Genomic DNA, 26,945 nt, shown 5'->3' on the forward strand with positions numbered 1-26,945 from the left:
CCGAGAACGGTTCGTGTTCAATGTCAATGTGGTGGCAGACGGATGAGGGAACTACAGATCCCGAAGATGTGTGCGGCTGGCTTCCTCTGGCGTGAGGATGATGTGGGCGGATCCTGGCGCTGATTGACATGCTGCACATGAAAACATCCCAGCATGCCCAGTCTGGCCAGGAAGTGACGTTTTGTTGGGAGGCAGGGAGGCCAGCAGCAGCAATGGAGGAATTGGGAGTGATGCTGGAGAAAGTGCAGGTGGGAGAGACAGACAAGGGGGGAGGGGGGGGTGGATTGATGGATGAGGGGGGGGAAGCGGTTACCCACCCACTCGTATATACACAAAGAGAATTTAGACTGGAGGGGGAGAAATACAACACAGAGAAAAACTGCAAGTCACAGAGAGATGGGGAGGGTTGTCGGAGTGGAGGAGGTTCCTGACATAGCGAGGTGGAGCGGGAGGGGGTTACAGAGAGGGAGGGTTGTAGGTGCTGGACGAGGTTACAGAGATACAGAGGGTTGTGGGGGCTGGAGGGGGTTACAGAGATGGGGAAGATTGTAAGGGCTGGTGGAGGGTTGAGGGATATGGAGGGTTGTATGGGGCTGTAGGAGGTGACACGGAGGGTTGTAAGGGGCTGGAGAAGGTTCTGGGGGGGGGGGGGGGGGGGGATTTTAGGGCTGGAGGAGGTTAAGGATAATGGAGATGTTGGTTGTGATGGAATCTACTCTCTGGGATCCTGTGCTAGGGTTTCTCTGTCCTGTGTGTTGTGTGAATTTTGAAATTGTTGCTGTCGCATCTCCAGGAGGATATTCCTTCCCTCGTCTCGTCCAGGCCCCACACTGGCCTCTCCTTTCTCGCCCCCGAGCCTGAGGATTTAGAGGATCTCTACAGTCGTTACAAGGTGAGGACACCTGTCCGAGTCTGTCCTGAACTGAGCTTGGTGTTCGGCCGATGTCAGAAACTCCGCTGCCAATTTACACACTGCAAGAATCCACAAACAGCCACCTGGTGGTGACCCACATCATCTGTTTCTAGCAATGTTGGGTGAGAGATATTGGTCTCAGGAGACCGGGGAGAACACCCCATTTCCCCCCTCACTCTTCGTTCAACTCAGTGCAGCACTCCTTCAGTACTGACCCTCCGACAGTGCAGACCCACCTGCAGTGCAGCACTCCTTCAGTCCTGACCGACCGGCAGTGCAGCATTGCCTCAGTACTGACCCACTGGCAGTGCAGCACTCCCTTGGCACTGACCCTCCCGCAGTGCAGCACTCCCTCGGCACTGAGCCTCCGACATTGCAGCACCCCCTCGGTACTGACCCTCCTACAGTGCTGCACTCCCTCGGTGCTGACCCTCCGAAAGTGCAGTACTCCTCGGTGCTGACCCTCCGACAGTGCTGCACTCCCTCGGTACTGACCCTCCGACAGTGCAGCACTCCCTCGGTACTGACCCTCCTACAGTGCTGCACTCCCTCGGTGCTGACCCTCCGAAAGTGCAGTACTCCTCGGTGCTGACCCTCCGACAGTGCTGTACTCCCTCGGTGCTGACCCTCTGAAAGTGCAGTACTCCTCGGTGCTGACCCTCCGACAGTGCTGCACTCCCTCGGTGCTGACCCTCCGAAAGTGCAGTACTCCTCGGTGCTGACCCTCCAAAAGTGCAGTACTCCTCGGTGCTGACCCTCTGAAAGTGCAGTGCTCCTCGGCGTTGACCCTCTGAAAGTGCAGTACACCTCTGTACTGTTTTCTGTTCGTTCCTGGGATGTCTGGGAGTAAATTTGAACAGTTCACCGCATGTGGGCATCACTGGCTGGGACCAGCATTTATTGCCAACCCCTAATTGCAGGTCTAGATGGTGTTGCTGAACCATCGCCTTGAACCACTGCAGTCCTGTGTGGTGTAGATACATCTACTGTGCTATTTGGGAATGAATTCCCGGATGGTGTCCCAGCGACAGAGAAGGAATTGTGATATATTTCCAAGTCCAGATGGTGGGTGCCTTGAGGGGAACATCCAGCTGTTAGGGTTTCCAGGTATCTGCTGCTTTGTACTTCTAGATGGGAGTGATTGTGGGTTTGAAAGGCATTGCCGAAGGAGCCGTGATAACCCGGTGCCTGTAGTGCGGTTATAGTTCTATAATTGTTCTCCTTCCTCGTGTCTCTTTCTCTTCTCACTTCCATCTCCCACAGAAGCTGCAGCAGGAGCTGGAGTTCCTGGAGGTCCAGGAGGAGTACATCAAGGATGAACAGAAGAATTTGAAGAAGGAGTTTCTCCATGCGCAGGAGGAGGTGAAGCGCATACAGAGCATCCCTCTGGTCATCGGGCAGTTCCTTGAGGCTGTCGATCAGAACACCGCCATCGTTGGCTCGACCACCGGTGAGACCCATTGTGCTGTGTAGTGCTGGAGTGTTTTTTCTATGATCTAAAATAACCTGGGGCGACTTGGGCGCAGAACGACTGTTTATTAGCCCATGGATTGGGAGAGCACAACCTCAGGGCAAGGTCTCCGGAGCTGACTCTATCCAACTGAGAAATCGATCAAGTAATATTGCAGGTCACGTAGGCAAAGTCATTGATCACAAGATTGTCTGGTTGTAACCTTATATTAAACAGGTTACAGGTGTTCCACAGACCAATCACCCTCTGGGGGCAGAGATTCCTTACTCTGATTTCCCCCCCCCCCCCCCCCCCCCCACACACACACGCACACACAGCCACGAGGGGGAATGATCCTCTCAGTAACCATCCCGTCAAAGCCCCTCCTCAGAATCTGATCTGCCTGAATAAGATCACTTCTTGTTCTTCTGAGCTTAAATTGAAGCAAGACATGCCAGCTTTTATACTCCATTCCAGCTTTGCAATAAAGGCCAATGTCCTGTAGAATCACTACGGTATGGGCACCGTGGCAGCACAGTGGTTAGCAATGTTGCCTCCGGCACTGAGGACCCAGGTTCGATCCCGGCTCTGGTCACTGTCTGTGTGGAGTTTGCACATTCTCCCGTGTCTGCATGGGTCTCGCCCCACAAACCAGAGATGTGCAGGTTAGGTGGATTAGCCATGCTAAATTCCCCCTTAATTTGGAAAAAAAATAATTGGGTACTCGAAATGTATTTTTTTTTTTTAATCACTACGGTACAGAAGGATGCCATTCGCCCCATTGAGTCTGCACTGACCCTCCGAAGGAGCACCCTACCTAGGCCCGCTCCCCCAGCCTATAGCTGTAACCCCACCTAACCTGTACATCTTTGAACACTAAGGGGTAATTTTAGTATGGCCAATCCACCTAAAGTGTACACCTTTGGACTGTTGGAGGAATCCAGAGCACCCGGAGGAAACCCAAGCAGACACGGGAGAAAGTGCAATCTTCACACAGACAGTCACCTGAGGCCGGAATTGAACCCGGGTCCCGGACTCTGAGAGGCAGTAGTGCTCACCATTGTGTCACTCTGCTGCCAACAATTCTTCCCAAATGCTGATTTATTTTTTGTTGAGTTTCATATATGATGCTCATTTACGAGGACATCCAGTTTCCTCTGTATTGCCGCAATCTGCGGCCTCGCTCTCTGTTTTAATAATTTACTGCTTTTCACTATGTTCTGTCGAAGGGGACAACTTCCTTGCATGTTCCCATCCAGCAATTAGTCTACCCACTTACTTAACCAGTAGCTCAGTGGTATTACGGTTGCTTCACAGCTCCAGGGTCCCAGGTTCAATTCCTGCCCTGGGTCACTGTCCGTGCGGAGTCTGCACGTTCCCCCCGTGTCTGCGTGGGCTTCCTCTGGGTGCTCCGGTTTCCCCTCACAGTCTAAAGGTGTGCAGGTTAGGTGGATTGGCCATGCTAAATTGCCCTTAGTGTTCAAAAAAAAGAGTTTGGTGGAGTACTGGGTTATGGGGATAGGGTGGATGCGTGGACTTAAGTGGGGTGCTCTTTCCAAGGGCCGGTGCAGACTCGATGGGCCGAATGACCTCCTTCACTGTAAGTTCTATGATTTATTTGTTCGAGGCTGGGCCAAAATCTATTGTGCATCTCTAATTGGCCCTTGAAGGGGTAGACCTCGCATTGTTGTGGGTCTGGAGTCGCGTGTAGATAAGACTGGGGTAAGGACAGCAGATTGCCCCCTGCTAGCAGTGTGGGGAGAAGGATATTCCCCTGGGCTTGCGGTAGAGAGGGAGGTGGTGGTTCCAGAAACATTGTCCGGATCTGAGAGAGCCCAGTCAGTGAGTATGCTCGCGATAGATTTGGATGAGTCAGGATATGGAGGGAGAGTTCAAGGACACAGTGTTGATCGGAGATCGAGTTGAAAGGGGGAAACACTCAATTATTCTGACTCGTAGGTGTTTTTGAGGCAGCGTTTAACCCTCCTTCCTCTCTCTCCATCCTCTCGCTCTCTCTCTCCTTCCTCTCGCTCCTTCCTCTCGCTCTCTCTCTCCTTCCTCTCGTTCTCTCCTCTCGCTCTCTCCTTCCTCTCGCGCTCTCTCTCTCTCTCTCCTTCCTCTCGCTCTCTCTCTCTCCTTTCCCTTGCTCTTTTCACAGGTTCCAATTACTATGTGAGAATTCTGAGCACCATCGATCGAGAGCTGCTGAAACCCAATGCTTCGGTTGCGCTCCACAAACACAGCAATGCCCTGGTTGATGTCCTTCCCCCGGAGGCTGACAGCAGTATCATGATGCTGACATCAGGTATGGGCTCAGGGAGCTAGCGGAGCGAGCGCCAGAGAGATGGACCAAGATGTTGGCGGAGGGGGGAATACTTTAAAGAAACAAAGGCCGAGAGGGGGGTGACCTGATCGAGGGCATTAAAATTCGAGAAGGATTTCAATAGACATCGATAAGATGTTTTGACTTGCTTTGGGGGTGTGGGGAGACCAGAGCTTGCGGGCATCGATATGTGACAGTCACTAATAAATCCAATGGGAAATTCAGGAGAAATGTTTTGGGGAGAGTGTGGACTCGCTCCCCCCGCGGGAAGTGAAGCGACTGTGGGACTCGCTCGCCCCCCACAGGGAGTGGGGAGAATGTGGGACTTGCTCCCGCAGGAAGTGGGGAGAATGTAGGACTTGCTCCCGCAGGAAGTGGGGAGAATGTAGCACTTGCTCCCGCAGGAAATGGGGAGAATGTGGGACTTGCTGCACCGGAGTAGGGAGAATGTAGGACCCTCTCCTGTGGGGAGAATGTGGGGCTTGCTCCCGCGGGAAGTGGGGAAAATGTGGGACTTGAGTTTTTGTTTCTCACAAGCGAGTTATTGTGATCTGGAAGGTGCTGCCTGAAAGGGCGGTGGAAGCAGATTCAACAGGAACTTCAGAAGGGGCAATTGGAGAAATACAACATAATTTGCAAGGATATGGTGGGGGAAGAGCAGGGGGAACCAGTTGGACAAATCGGTTAAAGAGCCACCACAGGAGATTCAGTGATTGCCTTTCGCTCACAGATCAGAAACCCGACGTTCTGTACTCTGACATTGGAGGGATGGATATTCAGAAGCAGGAGGTGAGGGAGGCGGTGGAGCTGCCCCTCACTCACTTTGAACTCTACAAGCAGGTATGTGCTAAGAGGCAAGCACTATGATTCGGGGACCGTCTCCAGTAATCATGCCCCTCCGCGATCCGCGGTGATCCATTGCCACTCCACATCCAGGTCGCCACTGCCTAATGTGAGCAGTTAACGTTCCTCGCCCCCTTGTCCCTGTAGCAGCAGGAAGGAGGGGCAGGGTTGGCATTCTGCCTGCTTCCCAGGGCCAGTTTATCCCGCGACCCGTTCTGGGATCTTGCTGTGTGTACACTCTGCTGGGTTTCCAAAATCACAACCGTGACCCACTACAAAACTTCAGTCCGGTGCGCCCGCTCCCCGCCTCGGTGCGCCCGCTCCCCGCCTCGGTGCGCCCGCTCCCCCCCTCGGTGCGCCCGCTCCCCGCCTCGGTACCCCTGGTGCCCGCCACCCCCTGCTCTGTTTGTTTAGGGGGCTGGTAGCTGAGGTGAAATTGTACCCGCTCCCCCTGTCCTGACTCCTGGGAAACCCTGGTAAATGGCTGCTTCGATTCTTTATCGTTCAGGGTCCCTCTGCCCCAAGCGGGGTCGGGCCAAACTGGCACATGAGCTGAGCCGTGTTTTTGTGGTTTTCAGATTGGCATCGATCCTCCGCGAGGTGTGCTGATGTACGGACCACCTGGATGTGGGAAGACTATGCTGGCCAAAGCCGTCGCTCACCATACGACAGGTACTGCGGTGACTCTCCCGCCACCAACCGGACTGGGCACCACATCTCCCTGCACCCCTGATGCGCTTCCAGGAGTCTCTTGGTTGACGCGAGGAAAGTCCCAGAAAACCACCCCTCCACAGGAAGATATATTTTTTAATTTAGAGTATCCAATTCTTTTTTTCCAATTGAGGGGCAATTTAGTGTGGCCAATCCACCTACTCTGCACATCTTCGCAGGAAGGTATTATGATCCCAGACCAGACTGGCTGAGATACTGGACCGAAAGCCCAATATTTTAATTCATTTATAAACTGATTCCCTCCAGGATTGTTTGCATTAAGAAATACCAATGTGGTATTTTCAGAACAAAACTTTATTATGGATACAAGTTAACTTCTTTAACTTCACACCCAAAAAGAACAGCCTACACATTACAGCTTAAACATTACTACATTTCCCATTAAACAACAAGAAAGCAAACATACAGCTCGCAATCTATATTACCGTGGGAGAATTGTGGTCTCCGCATCAGGCAGGTCAGAATTCAACTCCTCTCTCCAAAAACTGCGTCTCTGAAGCTTTTCAAAATGTCTTTGTATTCCCTGGCTCCACCCAGCAATGACCTCATCTCCACAAGCTGAAAAACAAATTATCTCTGCAGGTTGCAAAGCACCTGAACTCCCCAGAGACTTTCCCAGTCAAACCACAGTTCATTAGCTCAGCCTGAAAAACAGATTCCTTTGTCAATTTCACCTTCTGTCTGCTAAAAGCACCCAGGCCCTGCAAAATACAATTATTTTTGAAAAAAAGATGTCCACTGCAGTCAAACACCATCTAATCCCAGACTTTTAACCCTTATATTGTTGCATACGCCAAACCCAATATTCCTAAAGTCTTCCAATCGTCACAAAGACAATATTGATCGATTGATTTGATTTATTGTCACATGTACCGAAGTACAGTGAAAAGTATTTTTCTGCGGCCGAGGGAACGTACACAGTACGTGCATAGTAGACAAAAGAATAATCGACAGAGAACATTGACAAATGGTACATTGACAAACAGTGATTGGTTACAGTGCGGAACAAGAGGCCAAACAAAGCAAATACATGAGCAAGAGCAGCATAGGTTGTCGTGAATAGTGTTCTTACAGGGAACAGATCAGTCCGAGGGGGTGTCGTTGAGGAGTCTTGTAGCTGTGGGGAAGATATTGTCCTTGAGGGGCAGGGGTTGGGCAGCTCAGATTCATCAGAATGTTCCCGGTGCTGGAAGGGTTAAATTCCGAGGGAAGTCGCACATTTGGGGCTTGTGTTCCCCCCGGTCTGAGAGATGAAGAGGGGGATCTGATTGAGGGGTAGGAGATGATTAAAGGATTCAATAGAGTCGATAGAAACTGTTTCCTCTGGTGGGACTGGGGGGTCCGGAACAGGAAAGGGGCAAGGGAAGAGCTTTCACATGGGAACCAGAATGTTCAGGGTATATTTCAGGAAACACTTCCTCCACAACAGGGCAGTGGCTACCTGAAAATGTTCTCTCCCCAAAATAAGCTGTTGAGCCTGGGAAGGGTGATTTTTGTCGGGTGAGGGGATTAAGGGTAGGGAGCCAAAGACCAAATGGGGTGAAAATACAGATCAGGTGTGATCTGCTGAAGCGGATGAACAGAGGGTCTGTGTGGCCTCCTGTTCCTGAGCAACAGGCACGAGGAGGCGCCAATGACACGGTGTGATTTATTTCCTGTTGCTTTTCTCCCACTTTCACAGCGGCTTTTATCCGTGTGGTCGGATCGGAGTTTGTACAGAAGTACCTGGGGGAGGGTCCTCGAATGGTTAGGGATGTCTTCAGACTGGCGAAGGAGAATGCTCCAGCGATCATCTTCATCGATGAGATTGACGCCATCGCAACCAAGCGCTTTGATGCCCAGACAGGGGGTAGGGCACACTCTCATCTCCACCTTGGCAGCCTACTGACATGCAGTTGCACAGGGTCGGATACCCGCCTTAGTCCATTGATACCAGAGAAAATTTAGACTTGAATCCCTCGTCCCCCTCCCTATCTCTGTAACCTCCTCCAGCCCTTAGAATCCTCCCTATCTCTCTACCCTCCTCCAGCCCCCTCAACCCTCGCTATCTCTGCAACCTCCTCCAGCCCCCTTGGAACTCTTGCCCCTCTCCCCCCTCCTCCAATCTCTGGAACCTGCATAAGCCCCTACAACCCTCCGAGATCTCGGGGCTCCTCCAAGTCCAACCTCTGGAGCATCCCTCGATTCCAATCGCTCCAACATTGGCGGCCCCGAGCTCTGGAAATCCTAAAGCTCTCCGTCTCTCTTCCTCCATCCCTCCCCATCTGCCCCCCCCCCGTTCCATATCTGGCCCGCACCCCATCCAGTCCGCCCCATGCCTCTGTCTCACCCTCCCCTTCACACCCACTCCGACCCCCTTGTTCCCGACCCAGGCTCCTGCTCCTGCCCCTCTACTCCCTCTCATCCCTGCCTCTCCCCCTCCCTCCCCCAGTTCCCATCCGCTCCCTGCTCCCTCCTCTCGCCCCAGGTAATGTGTTTTGGGTTAAGCAGCCCAGACTGTTGAGGCCGTTGAAGGTGCAGCGTGAATGCACGTTGTGTTGAATCTGAAATTAGAAGCTGTTTATTTGGTTTTTCTTGTCCTGGTGGGTCTTGCTATGAGCTGTTGTGTGTTTCAGCGGACAGAGAGGTGCAGAGAATCCTGCTGGAACTCCTTAACCAGATGGATGGCTTCGACCAGAACGTCAATGTCAAGGTACAGCAGCGAACAGGATGTGGGGTGAAGATTCACAGGGCAAAGTTTCTACCATACGTTGTGACACAGTTTTACGGGTTAGGTGTGATGCGGGGCAGCTCCTGCACAATCTGGAGTATGTCACAGAAATAGGGAGGGTCTGGAAGAAGTTTGAGAGATAGGGAGGATTGTAGTGGCTGGAGGAAATTGCAGAGATGGGAAACGTTGGGGAAGGAGGAAGTGAAAAATGAAATGAAAATCGCTTATTGTCACAAGTAGGCTTCAAATGAAGTTATTGTGAAAAGCCCCTAGTCGCCACATTCCAGCGCCTGTTCGGAGAGGCTGGTACGGGAATTGAACCGTGCTGCTGGCCTGCCTTGGTCTGCTTTCAAAGCCAGCGATTTAGCCCTGTGCTAAACCAGCCCCTGTTACAGAGATAGTGGGGTGTGGAGGCTGGAGAAGATTACAGAGAGGGGCATGTTTGTCGAGGCTGGGGTAGGTGACAATTATAGGGAGGTTTGTATGGCTGGGGGAGGTTGCAGGGATAGGGAAGGTTGTTGAGGCTGGAGGTGGTTACAGAGATGGGGAGGGTTGTAGAGTTTGGAGGAGGTTACAAAGTTTGGGAGAATTGTAGGGGCTGCAGGAAGTGATAGGGAGGGTTGTAGGGCTGGAGCAGATTACAGATAGGAGGGAGGGTTGTCGGGGCTGGAGGAAGTTAGAGAGATAGGGAGGGTTCTAGGGACCAGAGAAGGTTAGTGAGATATAGGGAGGGTTCTTGAGGCTGGTGGAGGTTAAATAGATAGGGAGGGTTGTGGGGGCTGGTGGAGGTTAAAGAGATAGGGAGGGTTGTCGGGGCTGGAGAGGTTGAAGAGATCTGGAGGTTTGTAGGGGCAGGACAGGGTTACAAAGATGGGGAGGGTTGTTGGGACTGGGTAAGCTTCGAGTTGGGGAGGGTTGTAGGTCTGGGGGAGGTTACAGAGATGGGCAATGTTGTAGGAGCTGGAGGTTAAATGGAGAGAGCTATTGGGGCTGGAGGAAGTTCAAGAAAAGGGGTTGGGCAGAATAGTGGGGCAGTGGTTAGCAATGCTGCCTCATGGCATGGAAGACTCAGGTTTGATCCCGGCCCCGGGTCCCTGTCCATTTGGAGTTTGCGCATTCTCCCCATGTTTGCATGGGTCTCCTCACCATAACCCAAAGATGTGCAAGCGAGCCAGATTGGCCACACTAAATTGCCCTTTAATTGGAAAAAAATTAATTGGCCACTCTAAATTTGTAAGAAAAATAAAGAGATAGGGTGTTGGGGCTGAAGGAGGTTAGAGGCATAGGGAGGATTATAGGAGCTGGAGTAGGGTACGGAGATGAGGAGGGTTAAGAACAAAGACAATTATAGCAGAGCAACAGACCATTTGGCCCTCCAAGCCTGCACCGGCCATGCTGCCCGTCTGAACTAAAGTCCCCTACCGGAGACCAGATCCCTCCATCCCCACCCTATTCATGTATTTGTCAAGACGCCCCTTAAATGTCACTATCGTATCTGCTTCCACTACCTCCCCCAGCAGCGGCTTCCAGGCTCCCACCACCCTCTGTGTTTTAGAAAAAAAACTTATCTTTTATATCTCCTTCAAAGCCCCTCACACCAATACCCCCTAGGACCTGACTCTTCCACCCTGGGAAAATACTTCTGACTGCCACGCCCCTCATAATCTTGTAGACGTCTATAAGGTCACCCTTTAAACTCCGTCATTCCAATGAGAACAAACCAAGTTTCTCCAACCTCTCCTCATAGCTAATGCCTTCCATTCAAGGGAACATACTGATAAATCTTTTCTGTACCCACTCCAAAGCCTCCACATCCTTCTGGTAGTGTGGCGACCAGAATTGCACACTGCATTCCAAGTGTGGCCTAACTAAGGTTCTATAAAGCTGCAGCATGACTTGCCAATTTTTAAACTCAATGCCCTGGTCGATGAAAGCAAGCATGCCTTATGCCTTCTTGACTACCTTCTCCACCTGTGTTGCCACTTTCAGTGACCTGTGTACCTGTACACCCAGTTCCCTCTGCCTATGAATATTCTTAAGGGCTCTGCCGTTTACTGTATATTTCCTATCTGTATTAGACCTTCCAAAATGTATTACCTCACATTTGTCCTGATTAAACTCCATCTGCCATCTCTCCACCCAAGTCTCCAACCGATCTATATCGTCTGACGATCCTCATCGCTATCCACAATTCCATCAACCTTTGGGTCATCTGCAAACTTACTAATCAAACCAGTTACATTTTTCCACCAAATCATTTATATATACTACAAACTGCAAAGGTCCCAGCACTGAACCCGAGAACGCCGCTAGTCACAGTCCTCCATTCAGAAACACGCCAGTTGCCTTCTGTGACTGAGCCAGTTCTGTATCCATCTTGCCAGCTCACCTCTGATCCCATGCAACTTCACCTTTTGTACCAGTCTGCCATGAAGGACCTTGTCAAAGACCTTACTGAAATCCATGACAGCATCCCCTGCCTACCCTCATCGATCAACTTCATCACTTCCTCAAAAAACTTGATCAAGTTAGTGAGACATGACCTCCCCTCACAAAATCATATTGCCTCTCGCTAATATGTTCATTTATTGGGAGTAAATCCTGACTCAAAGAATCCTCTCCAATTATTTCCCTAGCACTGGATTACCTGGATTATCCTTCTTGAACAAAGGAACAAAATTAGCTATTCTCCAAACCGAGGGACCTCCACTGTAGCCAACGAGGATACAAAGATTACACTGTGAAGGCCTCATCAATATCCTCCTTTGCCCCCCTCACTATTCTGGGGCATATCCCATTAGGCTCTGGGGACTTGTCTACCTTAATGTTTTTCAAGACCCCCCAATACCTCCTTTTTAATCTCGACATTCCCCAACTATCGACACACCTTCCCCAGTCTCATCATCCTCCAAGTCCTTCGCTTTGGTGAATACTGATGCAAAGTACTCATTTAATACCTTGCCCGTTTCCTCCTGCTCCACATAAATTCTCTCCCCTGTCCTTGAGTGGGCCAACCCTCTCCTTGGCTACCCTCTTGCTCTTTATATAAGTATAAAAAGCCTTTGGTTATTCCTTAATCCTGCTGGTCGATGACTTTTTGTGACCTCTTTTAACTCTCCTGACTCCTTTTTTAAGTTTCTTCCTACTTTCCTTGTATTCCACACTAGCTTTGTGTGTTCCCACCCTCCTCGCCTTGACAAATGCTTTTTTTTTTGACTAGGCTTACAATATCTCTCGTTATCCAAGGATCCCAAAACTTGCCATACCTATACTTCATCCTTACAGGAACGCGCCGTGCCGGTCCTGAATTCTTACCAACTTACACTTGAAAGCCTCCCACGTGCCAGATGTTGATTTGCCCTCAAACATCTGCCCCCATCAACATTCTTCAGTTCCTGCCTAATATTGTTGTTTTTAGCCTTCCTCCAATTTAGCACCTTCATCTGAGGACTACACTTATCTTTATCCATCAGTACTTTAAAGCTTACTGAATTGTGGTCACTGTCCCCGAACTGCTCCCCTACTGAAACGTCGACCACCTGGCTGGGCTCATTCCCCAATACTATAGAATCATAAAATTTATAGTGTAGAAGGAGACCATCCGGCCCATCGAGTCTGCATGGCCCTTGGAAAGATCACCGTACTTCAGCCCACACCTCCACCTTATTCCCGTAACCCAGTAACCCCACCTAATCTTTTTTTTTTTTGGACACCAAAGGCAATTTAGCATGGCCAATCCACGTCTTTGGACTGTGGGAGGAAACCAGAGCACCCGGAGGAAACCCACGCAGACACAGGGAGAACATGCAGACTCCACACAGCCAGTGACCCAAGCTGGGAATCAAACCTGGGACCCAGGAGCTGTGAAGCAACAGTGCTAACCACTCTGCTACCATGCCGTCCAGTATGGCCCCTTCCCTAGTTGGACGAAATACATACTGTTTCAAGAAGCCTTCACGGATGCTGCTTATAAACTCTGCTTCATCCACGCCCCCAGCACTTGAGTCCCAGTCAATATAGGGAAAGTCAAAATCACCCACCACAACAACCCTGTTACTTTTACACCTTGCAAAAATCTGCCTACATATCTGCTCCTCTATCTCCCGCTGGCTGTTGGGAGGCCTATAATAAACTCCCAACATTGTGACTACACCCTTCCTATTCCTGAGCTTGTATGAGCCCTCCGAGGTGACCTCCCGCTGTACAGCTGTGATATTCTCCTTAACAAGTAGTGCAACTGCCCCACCCCTTTTACATCCCCCTCTATCCCGTCTGAAACATCTGTACCCTAGAGCATCAAGCTGTCAACCCTGTCCTTCCCTTAACCAAGCCTCTGTAATGGCAACAACATCATAGTTCCAAGGACTAGTCCAAGCTCTTAAATTCACCGGCCTTACCTGTTAGACTTCTCGCATTGAAACAAATGCACCTCAGTTCCCCCGATCCTCTTTGATCAGCAACCACACCCTGCCTGCTCTTTCTCTGAGTCTTACTGACCCTCTTCTCCAGTTCCTGTTCAGTTAATTCACCTTTGCTTTTATTCCCACCCCCCTGCCAAACTAGTTTAAATCCTCCCATGTGACACTAGCAAATCTCCCGGCCAGGATATTTATGCCCCTGCAGTTTAGATTCAACCCATCCTTCTTGTATAGGTCCCACCTGCCCCGGAAGAGATCCCAATGGTCCAGATATCTGAAACCCTCCCTCCTACACCAGCTGTTTAGCCACGTGATGAGCTGTACTATCCTCCTATTTCTAGCCTCACTGGCACATGGAATAATCCTGAGATTACAACCCTAGATGTCCTGCTGTTATACTTTCTACCTAACTCCCTAAACTGCTGCTGCAGGACCTCGTCACTCTTCTTATCTATGCCGTTAGTATCTATGTGTACCATGACCTCTGGCTGTTCACCCTCTCCCTTCAGAATGCTTTCTGCCTGTTCAGAGACATCCTGGACCCTGGCACCAGGGAGGCAACATAACATCCTGGAGTCTCTATTGCTCTAATGCTCTTTGTCCCTCCCTTCTTTACAACAGAGCCAGCCATGGTGCCACTGTTCTGGCTGCTGCTGTTGTTTTCCCCTGATAGGCCACCCCCCCCCCCCCCCCCCCCCCAACAGTATCCAAAACTGTATACTTGTCAGAGAGGTGGACGATCACGGGGGATTCCTGCACTGACTGCCTGCCCCTTCTCGCGGTCACCCATCTATATGCCTGCCCCTTGTGTGTCACCACATCACTAATACCCCTGTCTATGATGCTTTCTGCCACCTTCATGCTCCTAAGTGCATCAACTGCTGCTCCAACCGAACCATGCAGTCTGTGAGGAGCTGTAATTGGGTGCACCTCCTGCAGATGTAGTCGTCCGGCACGCTGGAAGGGTCACGTAGCTCCCACATCTCACAAGTGCAGCATTTAACCCCACTGACCGACATTTCTATCACCAATTAAATTATTTAAGAAAATGTATTAAACTTTTACCTTCACTTATTGCTGCAGATACCTGTGGTAGGTCTTTATATCACTTACCGTCCCAGGATACTCTCTGGATATCCCTGCAGATTAGGGGCTGGATGAGGTTACAGAGATAAGGGAGGATTGTAGTGGCTGGAGGAGGTTACAGAGATAGAGAGGGTTGTTGGGGCTGGGTAAGCTTACAGAGTTGATGAGGGTTGTAGGTCTCTGGGAGGTTACAGAGATAGGAAGGGTCGTCGGGATTTGAGCAAGTTAGATGGGAGAGGGTTGTAGCGGCTGGAGGAGGTTAAAGAGATAGGGTTGGGCAGCACAGTGGTGCAGTGGTTAGCACTGCTGCCTCGCGGCCCTGCGGACACAGATTCGATCCCGGCTCCGGGTCATTATCAGTGTGGAGTTGGCATATTCTCCCCATGTTTTCATGGGTCTCACCCCCACAACCCAAAGATGGGCAGGCTAGCTGGATTAGCCACGCTAAATAGGAAAAAAAAGAATTGGATACTCAGAAAAATAAATAAAGAGATTGGGTTTAAGGGGGTGGAGGAGGTTACAGAGTTAGGGAGGATTGTAGGGGCTGGAGGAGGTGATAGGGAGGGTTGTCGGGGCTGGTGCAGGTTTCAAAGATAAGTGAGGGTTATAGGGGCTGAAGCAGATTACTGATACCAGGGGCTGGTGGAGGTTACAGAGATGGGGAGCGTTCTAGTGGCTGGAGACGGTTACTGAGATAGGAAGTGTAGGGGCTGGAGGAGGTTACAGAGATATTGAGGGTTGTAGGGGCTTGTGGAAGTTATAGAGGTTGTAGTTTCTTGAGGTGGTTAAAGAGATGGGGGTTTGTAGGGGCTGGAGAAGGCTACTGAGATAGGGAGTGTTGTAGGGGCTGGAGGAGGTTACAGCGATGGGCAAGGTTCTAGGGCTTGGAGGAGGTTAAAGAGATAGGGATGGTGGAGGTTGCAGATTTAGGGAGGGCTGGAGGAGGTTACGGAGGTAGGGAGGGTTGTTGGGGCTGGAGGAGGTTACAGAGATAGGGAGGTTTGTTGGGGCTGGGTACAGTTAGTGTTGTGCAGGGTTGTAGCAGGGGGGGGAGGTTCCAGAGATAGGCTGATTGTAAGGGCTGGAGGAGGTTCCAGAGATAGGGACGGGTGTTGATGATGGAGGACGTTACTGTGTTAGAGTAAGTTGTAGGGGCTGGAGAAGATTTCAGAGATGGGGAGTGTTGTCGGCGCTGGAGGAAGTTCCAAAGATAGCGAGGATTGTAGGGGCTGGAGCAGATTACAGACAGGAGGGAGGGCTACAGGGGCTGGAGAAGGTTAAAGAGATAGGGTGGGTTCTAGGGGCTGGAAGCATTTGCAGCGATAGTGAGGGTTATTGTGCCTGGAGAAGGTTCCAGAGAAAGGGAGGGTTGTTTTAGTTTGAGGAGGTTACAGCGAGTGAGTCATTCCCATATTCTGCGTTAAACGTTGCACAGATTATTGATTCGTGAGCGTTCCAAAACTTTCACTTTGGTAATGTTGGCATGGTCAGTAAACGGCGTTGTCAGCTTTCCCTCGGTTGGTGGCGCTGTTGCCTCTGTTTTACTTGGAGTGTTTTGAGGAAAAGAATGTTTTGATATTCACGTAAGTGATTGTAATAAATCAGCAAGGAGCGAGAGCTGGACGAGGCCAATTGGCCCCTCGAGCCAGCTCTCCCTGGCCATTGCCCCTCAGCTTAGCCAAAATGGCTGACGCCTCATCCAGTACTGTGGTGCCCCTCCCCCCAGTTCCAGACTCTGTGGGGGGAAGGGGGGGTTGCAGGAGGGCATTAGGGACATTTCTTTAGCAGATCCCAATCTCCGCACAGCAAGGACCCACAGACCTCCATGCCCCAGATCACCGGTTTTCAGTGACATTGGATAAAGGCCAGTGTCTGCATGGGTTTCACCCCCACAACCCACAGATGTGCAGGTTAGGTGGATTGGCCTTGCTAAATTGCCCCTTTAATTGGAAAAAAAATGTATTGGGTACTTTAAATTTATTTTAATAATGTTTTGACATACATTCTCCCCGTGTTTGCGTGGGTTTTGCCCCCACAACCCAAAGATGTGCAGGGAAGGTGGATTGGCCATGCTAAATTGCCTCTTAATTGGAAAAAATAAAATTATATTAAAAAAATAATGTTTAGACATTGGGCAAGGGCTAGATATTGGTCACCGGAGCCTCTGTTTAATGTCTAAAAGAAGGCAGACCGATAGTGCAGCACTCTCTCAGTACTGACCCTCTGACAGTGCAGCACTCCCTCAGTACTGGCCCTTTGACAGTGCAGCACTCCCTCAGTACTGGCCCTCTGACAGTGCAGCACTCCCTCAGTACTGACCCTTTGACAGTGCAGCACTCCCTCAGTACTGGCCCTCTGACAGTGCAGCACTCCCTCAGTACTGGCCCTCTGACAGTGCAGCACTCCCTCAGTACTGGCCCTCTGACAGTGCAGCACTCCCTCAGTACTGGCCCTCTGACAGTGCAGCACTCCCTCAGTACTGGCCCTCTGACAGTGCAGCACTCCCTCAGTACTGGCCCTCTGAAATCGCTACACTCCGTTGTGTCTGGCCTTGCTGACAGTTGTTGAACAGCCACCCTACTCTCCCTGTCTCTCTCTCTCCGCAGGTGATCATGGCGACGAACCGAGCGGACACTTTGGACCCGGCCCTGCTCCGACCCGGACGCCTCGATCGTAAGATCGAGTTCCCGCTCCCGGACAGGCGCCAGAAGCGACTGATCTTCACCACCATCACTGGCAAGATGAACCTGTCGGAAGAAGTGGACCTCGAGGATTGTATCCTTTTCTGCACAGCTCGGGGAGGTGGGTGGGGGGTTGCACGGTTGCTGGCGCGAGGTAGGGGTGTCCTGTAATCACCCTGCCCTCTGCTGTTGGACTAGCTGGGAGTGCTGGGGCCGCCGCTGCCACCACGCCTGCCGCCGCGCCGACCACTGCTGCTGCCCCTGCCACCGCGCCGGCCACTGCCGCCCCGGTCACCGCCACCGTCCCGCCCCAAATAGAGAGAGACTGCAGAAAGTTACAGCTCACAGGGATTTGGGGGTCCTCATGCATAAATCACAAAAAGCTAGCATGCAAGATATGCAGGTAATAGGGAAGGCAAATGGAATGTGAGCCTTTAATTTAAAGAATGGAGTATAAAAATAGGAAATCTAGCGAAAACTACACCAGGCACAAATATATATTTATTCAAATTTTTCAACAGATTTTCAACAACCCCCCCCCCCCCCACCAACAAAAAGAAAGAAACAAAAACACAGCAATACAAAAATTATACATTGGATTTCCCCCATATACAATAACCCCCCATTTGACATTTAAAAGCACCAATAGGGAAGCCCACCCTGACCCACCCAAACGCCCCCCCCCCAAAAGAACCCCTCCCCACCCCTGGGCTGCTGCTGACCTCCTAACGCTCCGCGAGATAGTCTAGGAACGGTTGCCACCGCCTGAGGAACCCCTGCACAGACCCTCGCAAGGCAAACTTTATCCTCTCCAGCTTGATGAACCCTGCCATGTCATTGATCCAAGCTTCCACACTAGGGGGCTTTGCATCTTTCCATAATAGCAAAATCCTCCACCGGGCTACCAGGGAACCAAAGGCCAGAATACCGGCCTCTTTCGCCTCCTGCACTCCCGGCTCGTCCGTTACCCCAAATAATGCCAACCCCCCCCCAGCCCGGCTTGACCCGGGCTTTCACCACCTTGGACATAGTCCTCGCAAAACCCATCCAGTGCCGGGCACGACCAGAACATATGGAAATGATTTGCCGGGCTTCCCGAGCACCTCCCACACCTGTCCTCCACCCCAAAGAACCTACTCAACCTCGCCCCTGTCATATGCGCTCTGTGAGTAACTTTGAACTCTATTAGGCTGAGCCTGGCACAAGAGGAGGAAGAATTAACCCTTCTCAGGGCATCAGCCCACAGACCCTCCTCTATCTCCTCCCCAAGCTCCTCCTCCCACTTGCCCTTTAACTCCTCCACCGAGGCCTCATCCTCTTCCTTCAGCTCCTGGTAAATCGCTGAAACTTTGCCTTCTCCAACCCATACACCCGAAATCACCCTGTCCTGAATCCCCTGTGCCAGGAGCAGCAGGAATTCCCTCACCTGCCGCCTCACAAACGCCCTCAGTTGCATGTACCTGAAAGCGTTTCCCGAGGGTAGCCCAAACTTCTCCTCCAGCGCCCCTAGACTCGCAAACGTCCCATCGATGAACAGGTTCCCCCATTCCTCTAATCCCTGCCCGATGCCAGCTCCGAAACCCCCCATCCATCCTTCCCGGGACGAACCGATGATTCTCCCGAATCGGGGACCAAACTGAGGCTCCCACCTCGCCCCTGTGTCGCCTCCACTGCCCCCAGATCGTCAAAGTCGCCGCCACCACCGGACCCGTGTACCTTGTCGGCGAGAGCGGCAGCGGTGCCGTTGCCAGCGCCCTCCGGCTCGTGCCCACACAGGACGCCTTCTCTAACCTCTTCCACACCGCCCCCTCTCCCTCCATTACCCACTTACGGATCATCGCCACATTGGCTGCCCAATAATAGCCGCACAAATTCGGCAGCACCAGCCCCCCCCCTGTCCCTGCTACGCTCCAGAAACACGCTCTTCACCCTCGGGGTCTTATTCGCCCACACAAAACCCATGATGCTCCTACTTACCCGTTCACAAGTCACTAGTTAAACCACACTTGAAACACTGAACAGTTTTGGTCTCCTTATCTAAGGAAAGATGTACTGGTATTGGAGGCAGTCCAGAGAAGGTTCACTGGGGCGAACCCTGGTACGGAGGGATTTTCGTATGAGGAGTGGTTGAATGGGTTAGGTCTGTACTCACTGGAGATTAGAAGAATAAGAGGTGACGTTATTGAGACATAAGTATTCTCAGGGAGCTTGACAGGGTAAATGCTGAGAGGTTGTTTTCCTCTTGTGGGAGAGTCTCGGACCAGAGGGCATAATCTCAAAGGGAGTCGTCCATTTGAAACAGATGGGGAATATCTTCTCTGAGGGTAGTAAACCTGTGGAATTCATAACGCAGAGAGCTGTAGAGGCTGGGTTGTTAAGTATGTCCAAGGGTGAGATAGACAGATTTTTAATCAGTGAGGGATTTGGGGGTGACGGGGATAAGGCAGGAAAGTCGAGCTGAGGATTATCATATCAGAGGTAGTGTCGTGGTAATGTCGCTGGATCAGTAATCCAGAGACCAGGGTTCGAATCCCATCAGGGCAGATGGTGCAATTTAAATTCAATTTTTAAAAAGTTGAATTAAAAGTCTAAAGATGACCACGAAAACATTGCCGATTGTTGTAAAGACACATCTGCTTCACTAATGTCCTCTTTAGGGAAGGGAACCTGTCGTCCTTACCCGGTCTGACCTACATGTGATTCCAGATCCATAGCAATGTGGTTGACTCTTAAATGACCCTCCGGGATGGGCAATAAATGCTGGGCCCAGCCAACCACCCCCATATTCCATGAACAAATGAATAAAAGATCAGTCGTGATCTCGTTGAATGGAGGAGACCCGAAGCTCCTTCAGCTTCTACCTATGGTCATACGGTCTAATTCATCATATACAGAAGAACTAGGAGTAGGCCATCTGGCCCCTCGAGCCTGCTCCGCCATTCAATGAGATCATGGCTGATCTTTTGTGGACTCAGCTCCACTTTCCGGCCCGAACACCATAACCTTTAATCCCTTTATTCTTCAAAAAACTATCTATCTTTATCTTAAAAACATTTAATGAAGGAGCCTCTACTGCTTCACTGGGCAAGGAATTCCATAGATTCACAACCCTTTGGGTGAAGAAGTTCCTCCTAAACTCAGTCCTAAATCTACTTCCCCTTATTTTGAGGCTATGCCCCCTAGCTCTGCTTTCACCCGCCAGTGGAAACAACCTGCCCGCATCTATCCTATCTATTCCCTTCATAATCTTATATGTTTCTATAAGATCCCCCCTCATCCTTCTAAATTCCAACAAGTACAGTCCCAGTCTACTCAGCCTCTCCTTGTAATCCAACCCCTTCAGCTCTGGGATTAACCTAGTGAATCTCCTCTGCACACCCTCCAGTGCCAGTACGTCCTTTCTCAAGTAAGGAGACCAAAACTGAACACTATACTCCAGGTGTGGCCTCACTAACACCTTATACAATTGCAGCATAACCTCCCTAGTCTTAAACTCCATCCCTCTAGCAATGAAGGACAAAATTCCATTTGCCTTCTTAATCACCTGTTGCACCTGAAAACCAACTTTCTGCGACTCATGCACTAGCACACCCAGATCTCTCTGCACAGCAGCATGTTTTAATTTTTTATCATTTAAATAATAATCCGTTTTGCCGTTATTCTTACCAAATGGATAACCTCACATTTGTCAACATTGTATTCCATCTGCCAGACCCTAGCCATTCACTTAGCCTGTCCAAATCCCTCTGCAGACTTCCAGTATCCTCTGCACTTTTTGCTTTACCACTTATCTTAGTGTCGTCTGCAAACTTGGACACATTGCCCTTGGTCCCCAACTCCAAATCATCTATGTAAATTGTGAACAGTTGTTGGCCCAACACTGATCCCTGAGGGACACCACTAGCTACTGATTGCCAACCAGAGAAACACCCATTAATCCCCACTCTTTGCTTTCTATTAATTAACCAATCCTCTATCCATGCTCCTACTTTCCCCTTAATGCCATGCATCTTTATCTTATGCAACAACCTTTTGTGTGGCACCTTGTCAAAGGCTTTCTGGAAATCCAGATATACCACATCCATTGGCTCCCCGTTATCTACCGCACTGTTAATGTCCTCAAAAAATTCCACTAAATTAGTTAGGCACGACCTGCCCTTTATGAACCCATGCTGCGTCTGTCCAATGGGACAATTTCCATCCAGATGCCTCGCTATTTCTTGATGATAGATTCCAGCATCTTCCCTACTACCGAAGTTAAGCTCACTGGCCTATAATTACCCACTTTCTGCCTACCTCCTTTTTAAACAGTGGTGTCACGTTTGCTAATTTCCAATCCGCCGGGACCACCCCAGAGTCTAGTGAATTTTGGTAAATTATCACTAGTGCATTTGCAATTTCCCTAGCCATCTCTTTTAGCACTCTGGGATGCATTCCATCAGGGCCAGGAGACTTGTCTACCTTTAGCCCCATTAGCTTGCCCATCACTACCTCCTTGGTGATATCAATCCTCTCAAGGTCCTCACCTGTCATAGTCTCATTTCCATCAGTCACTGGCATGTTATTTGTGTCTTCCACTGTGAAGACCGACCCAAAAAACCTGTTCAGTTCCTCAGCCATTTCCTCATCCCCCATTATTAAATCTCCCTTCTCATCCTCTAAAGGACCAATATTTACCTTAGCCACTCTTTTTTGTTTTATGTATTTGTAGAAACTTTTACTATCTGTTTTTATATTCTGAGCAAGTTTACTCTCATAATCTATCTTACTCTTCTTTATAGCTTTTTTAGTAGCTTTCTGTTGCCCCCTAAAGATTTCCCAGTCCTCTAGTCTCCCACTGATCTTTGCTACTTTGTATGTTTTTTCCTTCAATTTGATACTCTCCCTTATTTCCTTAGATATCCACGGTCGATTTTCCCTCTTTTTACCGTCCTTCCTTTTTGTTGGTATAAACCTTTGCTGGGCACTGTGAAAAATCACTTGGAAGGTTCTTCACTGTTCCTCAACTGTTTCACCATAAAGTCTTTGCTCCCAGTCTACCTTAGCTAGTTCTTCTCTCATCCCATTGTAATCTCCTTTGTTTAAGCACAAAACACGAGTGCTTGATTTTACCTTCTCACCCTCCATCTGTATTTTAAATTCCACCATATTATGATCGCTCCTTCCGAGAGGATCCCTAACTATGAGATCTTGAATCAATCCTGTCTCATTACACAGGACCAGATCTAGGACCGCTTGTTCCCTCGTAGGTTCCATTACATACTGTTCGAGGAAACTATCGCGGATACATTCTATAAACTCCTCCTCAAGGCTGCCTTGACCGACCTGGTTAAACCAATCAACATGTAGATTAAAATCCCCCATGATAACTGCTGTACCATTTCTACATGCATCTGTTATTTCCTTGTTTATTGCCTGCCCCACCATAATGTTACTATTTGGTGGCCTATAGATTACTCCTATCAGTGACTTTTTCGCCATACTATTCCTGATTTCCACCCAAATGGATTCAACCTTATCCTCCATAGCACCGATGTCATCCCTTACTGTTGCCCAGATGTCATCCTTAAATAACAGAGCTACACCACCTCCCTTACCAACCACTCTGTCCTTCCGAAAAGTTTGATACCCTCGGATATTTAACTCCCAGTCGTGACCATCCTTTAACCATGTTTCAGTAATGGCCACTAAATCATAGTCATTCACGATGATTTGCGCCATCAACTCATTTACCTTATTCCGAATACTACGAGCATTCAGGTAAAGTACACTTATGTTGGCTTTTTTACCTCTGTTCTGAATCTTAACACCTCGATCAGTAACCTCTCCTAAGTTATATTTCCTCTTAACCTTTCTCCTAATTTTCCTTGTCGTCGAACCCACATCTTCCTGTAACAACCTGCCGCATCGCTTACCATTAATGTTTTCACTTCCCGTTTTATTCCTTTTAGTATTCCTGGTCCTATTCACTGAGCTCCCCTCAGTCACTGTACCTTGTACTGTCGCCCTTTTTGATTTTTGACTATGGCTTCTCTGCCTTACACTTTCCCCCTTACTGCCTTTTATTTCTGTCCCTGTTTTACTACCTTCCAACTTCCTGCATCGGTTCCCATCCCCCTGCCACATTAGTTTAAACTCTCCCCAACAGCTCTAGCAAACACCCCCCCTAGGACATCGGTTCCAGTCCTGCCCAGGTGCAGACCGTCCGGTTTGTACTGGTCCCACCTCCCCCAGAATCGGTTCCAATGTCCCAGGAATTTGAATCCCTCCCTCTTGCACCATCTCTCGAGCCACGTATTCATCCTCTCTATCCTGACATTCCTACTCTGACTAGCTCGTGGCACTGGTAGCAATCCTGAGATTACTACCTTTGAGGTCCTACTTTTTAGTTTAACTCCTAGCTCCCTAAATTCAGCTTGTAGGACCTCGTCCTGTTTTTTACCTATATCGTTGGTGCCTATGTGCACCACGACAGCTGGCTGTTCACCCCCCCCCCCCCCCCCCCCCCCCACACAGAATGTCCTGCAGCCGCTCCGAGACATCCTTGACCCTTGCACCAGGGAGGCAACATGCCATCCTGGAGTCTCCATTTCGTCCGCAGAACCGCCTGTCTATTCCCCTTACTATTGAGTCCCCTATCACTGTAGCCCTGCCATTCTTCTTCCTGCCCAGCTGCGCAGCAGAGCCAGCCACGGTGCCATGAACCTGGCTGCTGCCGCCTTCCCCTGGTGAGCCATCTCCCTCAACAGTATCCAAAGCGGTATATCTGTTTTGCAGGGAGATGACCGCAGAGGACACCTGCACTGCCTTCCTACTCTTGCTCTGTCTTTTGGTCACCCATTTACTATCTCCCTCAGTACCTTTCACCTGCGGTGTGACCAACTCGCTAAACGTGCTATCCACGACGTCCTCAGCATCGCGGACGCTCCAAAGTGAGTCCATCCGCAGCTCCAGAGCCGTCAAGCGGTCTAACAGGAGCTGCAACTGGACACACTTCATGCACATAAAGGAGCCAGGGACAGTGGACGTGTCCCTGAGCTCCCACATCGCACACGAGGAGCATGACACGGGTCTGAGATCTCCTGCCATGTCTTAAACCTTCGGTTAACTTCAACAATTTCAATTCCCCCCCCCCAAAAAAATTTAAATAAATAAATAAACAATGAAGAAAAAAATAAATAAATATACCAATGAAAGAAACAGAAAAACAGAAACACTACTTACCAGTCACTTACCAGGGATAAAAAACACTTCCTCCCCACCCAGCTTCGAATTCCCACCTCGATTCAAATTCCCAAACTCACTCTTTGCTGTGTCTCACTCCTGGCTCTGTCTTCTCTGGCTCACTGGGAGAACTCACCTTAATGGACGAATGGACACCGGTTCACAGTAATGGTCAAAGGAAGTAAAAGTGATGTGAGGATGGGTAGAATGTTTTTCAGCCAACACAAATCCCAGGTCAGGCCATGCTCTCGCATTAGGAAGTTTATTAATTTACGGGCTGTGGGCATTGCCCATTGTCCGTGTTGGGGCAGTTGAAAGCCAACCACGTCGCTGCGAAGGGGATCTGGAGTCACATTTGGGCAGGCCGGGTTAGATTTCCTCTCTTGCAGGCGCGACAGCAAGCGGACGGGTTTTATCGTCGCTTCGCGGTCGCTGTTTGTCAGACTGTTTAAATTTTATTTGAGTTCAGATTTCACCATCTGCCTTGGCGGGGCTTCGAACCCAGGTCTCCAAGACTCACTGTCCCCTAGTTTTTCCCCTGGAGAAGTGGTATTGGGGTTGCAAGGCAGAGGAAGTGGGCGGGGGCAGTGCATGGTAACGGGTCTTTCGGTCCCCTCGCAATTTTCCGCACCTCGGGACGTCCCGAAGACATCTACGGCTGATTAAGGACCTTTCCTTTCAAATGAGGTCAGTGTTCAAATGTAGGAAACGCAGCAGCCAATTTGCGCAAAGCGAGATCGCAAAAACAGTGTGGTAATGACCAAGTCACTGATGGATATATGTATATATGTTTTTAAAACATAAATTTAGAGTACCCAATTATTTTTTTTCCAAGTAAGGGGCAATTTAGTGTGGCCTATCCACTTAACCTGCACATCTAATATATTATGTATCTATATATCCTCTGCCCACTCCACCAACCCCAAACCTGACAGTGCAGCATTCCCTCAGTACTGACCCTCCGACAGTGCGTCGCTTCCTCAGTACTGACCCTCTGACAGTATAGCTCTCCCTCAGTAGTGACCGTCTGACAGTGTGGCACTTCTTCAGTACTGACCCTCCGACAGTGCGTCGCTCCCTCAGTACTGACCCTCCGACAGTGTGTCGCTCCCTCAGTACTGACCCTCTGACAGTGCAGCACTCCCTCAGTAGTGACCGTCTGACAGTGCGGCACTCCCTCAGTACTGACCCTCCGACAGTGCGTCGCTCCCTCAGTACTGATCCTCTGACAGTACAGCTCTCCCTCAGTAGTGACCGTCTGACAGTGCGGCACTCCTTCAGTACTGACCCTCCGACAGTGTGTCGCTCCCTCAGAACTGACCCTCTGACAGTGCAGCATTCCCTATCTAATGTGCTTATGTTTTATCACAGAATTTACAGTGTAGTAGGAGGCCATTCGGCCCATCGAGTCTGCACCGGCTCTTGGAAAGAGCACCCTACCCAAGGTCAACACCTCCACCCTATCCCCATAACCCAGTAACCCCACCCAACACTAAGGGCAATTTTGGACACTAAAGGCAATTTATCATCGCCAATCCACCTAACCTGCACATCTTTGGACTGTGGGAGGAAACCGGAGCACCCGGAGGAAACCCACGCACACACGGGGAGGATGTACAGACTCCGCACAGACAGTGACCCAAGCCAGAATCGAACCTGGGACCCTGGAGCTGTGAAGCAATTGTGCTACCCAAAATGCTACCGTGCTGCCCTTTTAGGCTCCATTTGTCTCCGCAGGTCCCTTGAGTGGGACCTGAACCCACTATCAACCCACTGACAAAGTGGCATCCCAAAGTCGCCCAATGTCCATCGGGGAGGTGGGGTTCTGAGCAAATCTGGGTTTCCCACTTCCTTGACGGGATTCGGCAGATATCGCTCGGCCGGACAAGATTTCCGGAGCTGACATCAATTCCATCTGCCAGGAGGTGAGTATGCAACAGTGCAGCACTCCCTTTGTGCTGTGCTGGCCCTTCAACAGTGCAGCACTCCCTCAGTACTGCCCCTCTGACATAAGAACATGAGAGGGAAGGTTGAAAGAGCCAAATGGCCTCCTCCTGTTTTGCTCTCTCTCTTGAGTGATGTTTCTTTATTTTCACTCTGCCTCCTCTTTCCACCCCCGGTACAGGCTGGTATGCTGGCTGTGAGAGAAAACCGCTACATCGTGCTGGCGAAGGACTTTGAGAAGGCTTACAAAACAGTCATCAAGAAAGATGAACAGGAACATGAATTCTACAAGTGAATACGGAGAGGATGGAAATGTCAGTGTGTGTGTGTATGTTTGCTTTCTTCCACCATCCAAATCTTAATATGTTAGAGAAATGCAGAGATGTAGATGGCGCATTTCCAATAAAGTTTACTTTTGAGCGTTGTGGCTCCTTTTTTGGTTTTGCGCTCGTAGTAACGACCTCGCTCCTGAGGGAGTCAGGTTCGCGACTTGCTGCCTCAGCCACCGGCACACTGAATGTCACGGAAGTGGGGTGGGGGGGGGATTGACGGTTGAATGTGCCAAGGTGGAAATCTATTTTTAAATTTAGAGTACCCAAATATTTTCTTCCAATGAAGGGA

At 50.1% G+C, this 26,945-nt stretch overlaps 1 protein-coding gene across 1 annotated transcript; it reads left to right on the forward strand.

Annotated features, from left to right (window-relative positions):
* Positions 1–142: 142 nt before the first annotated feature.
* On the forward strand, positions 143–26,744 carry psmc4 (proteasome 26S subunit, ATPase 4). Its single transcript, XM_072468893.1, has 11 exons — positions 143–248; positions 794–892; positions 2,177–2,363; positions 4,522–4,668; positions 5,417–5,526; positions 6,108–6,201; positions 7,943–8,110; positions 8,877–8,953; positions 17,082–17,250; positions 26,250–26,305; positions 26,506–26,744. The coding sequence occupies exons 1-11, from the start codon at positions 213–215 to the stop codon at positions 26,617–26,619; spliced, it is 1,257 nt and encodes a 418-aa protein (XP_072324994.1). The 5' UTR covers positions 143–212; the 3' UTR covers positions 26,620–26,744.
* The last annotated feature ends 201 nt before the right edge of the window (positions 26,745–26,945 follow it).

The sequence above is a fragment of the Scyliorhinus torazame genome, chromosome 12 (genome assembly GCF_047496885.1).
Source record: "Scyliorhinus torazame isolate Kashiwa2021f chromosome 12, sScyTor2.1, whole genome shotgun sequence".
Lineage (NCBI taxonomy): Eukaryota > Metazoa > Chordata > Chondrichthyes > Carcharhiniformes > Scyliorhinidae > Scyliorhinus > Scyliorhinus torazame.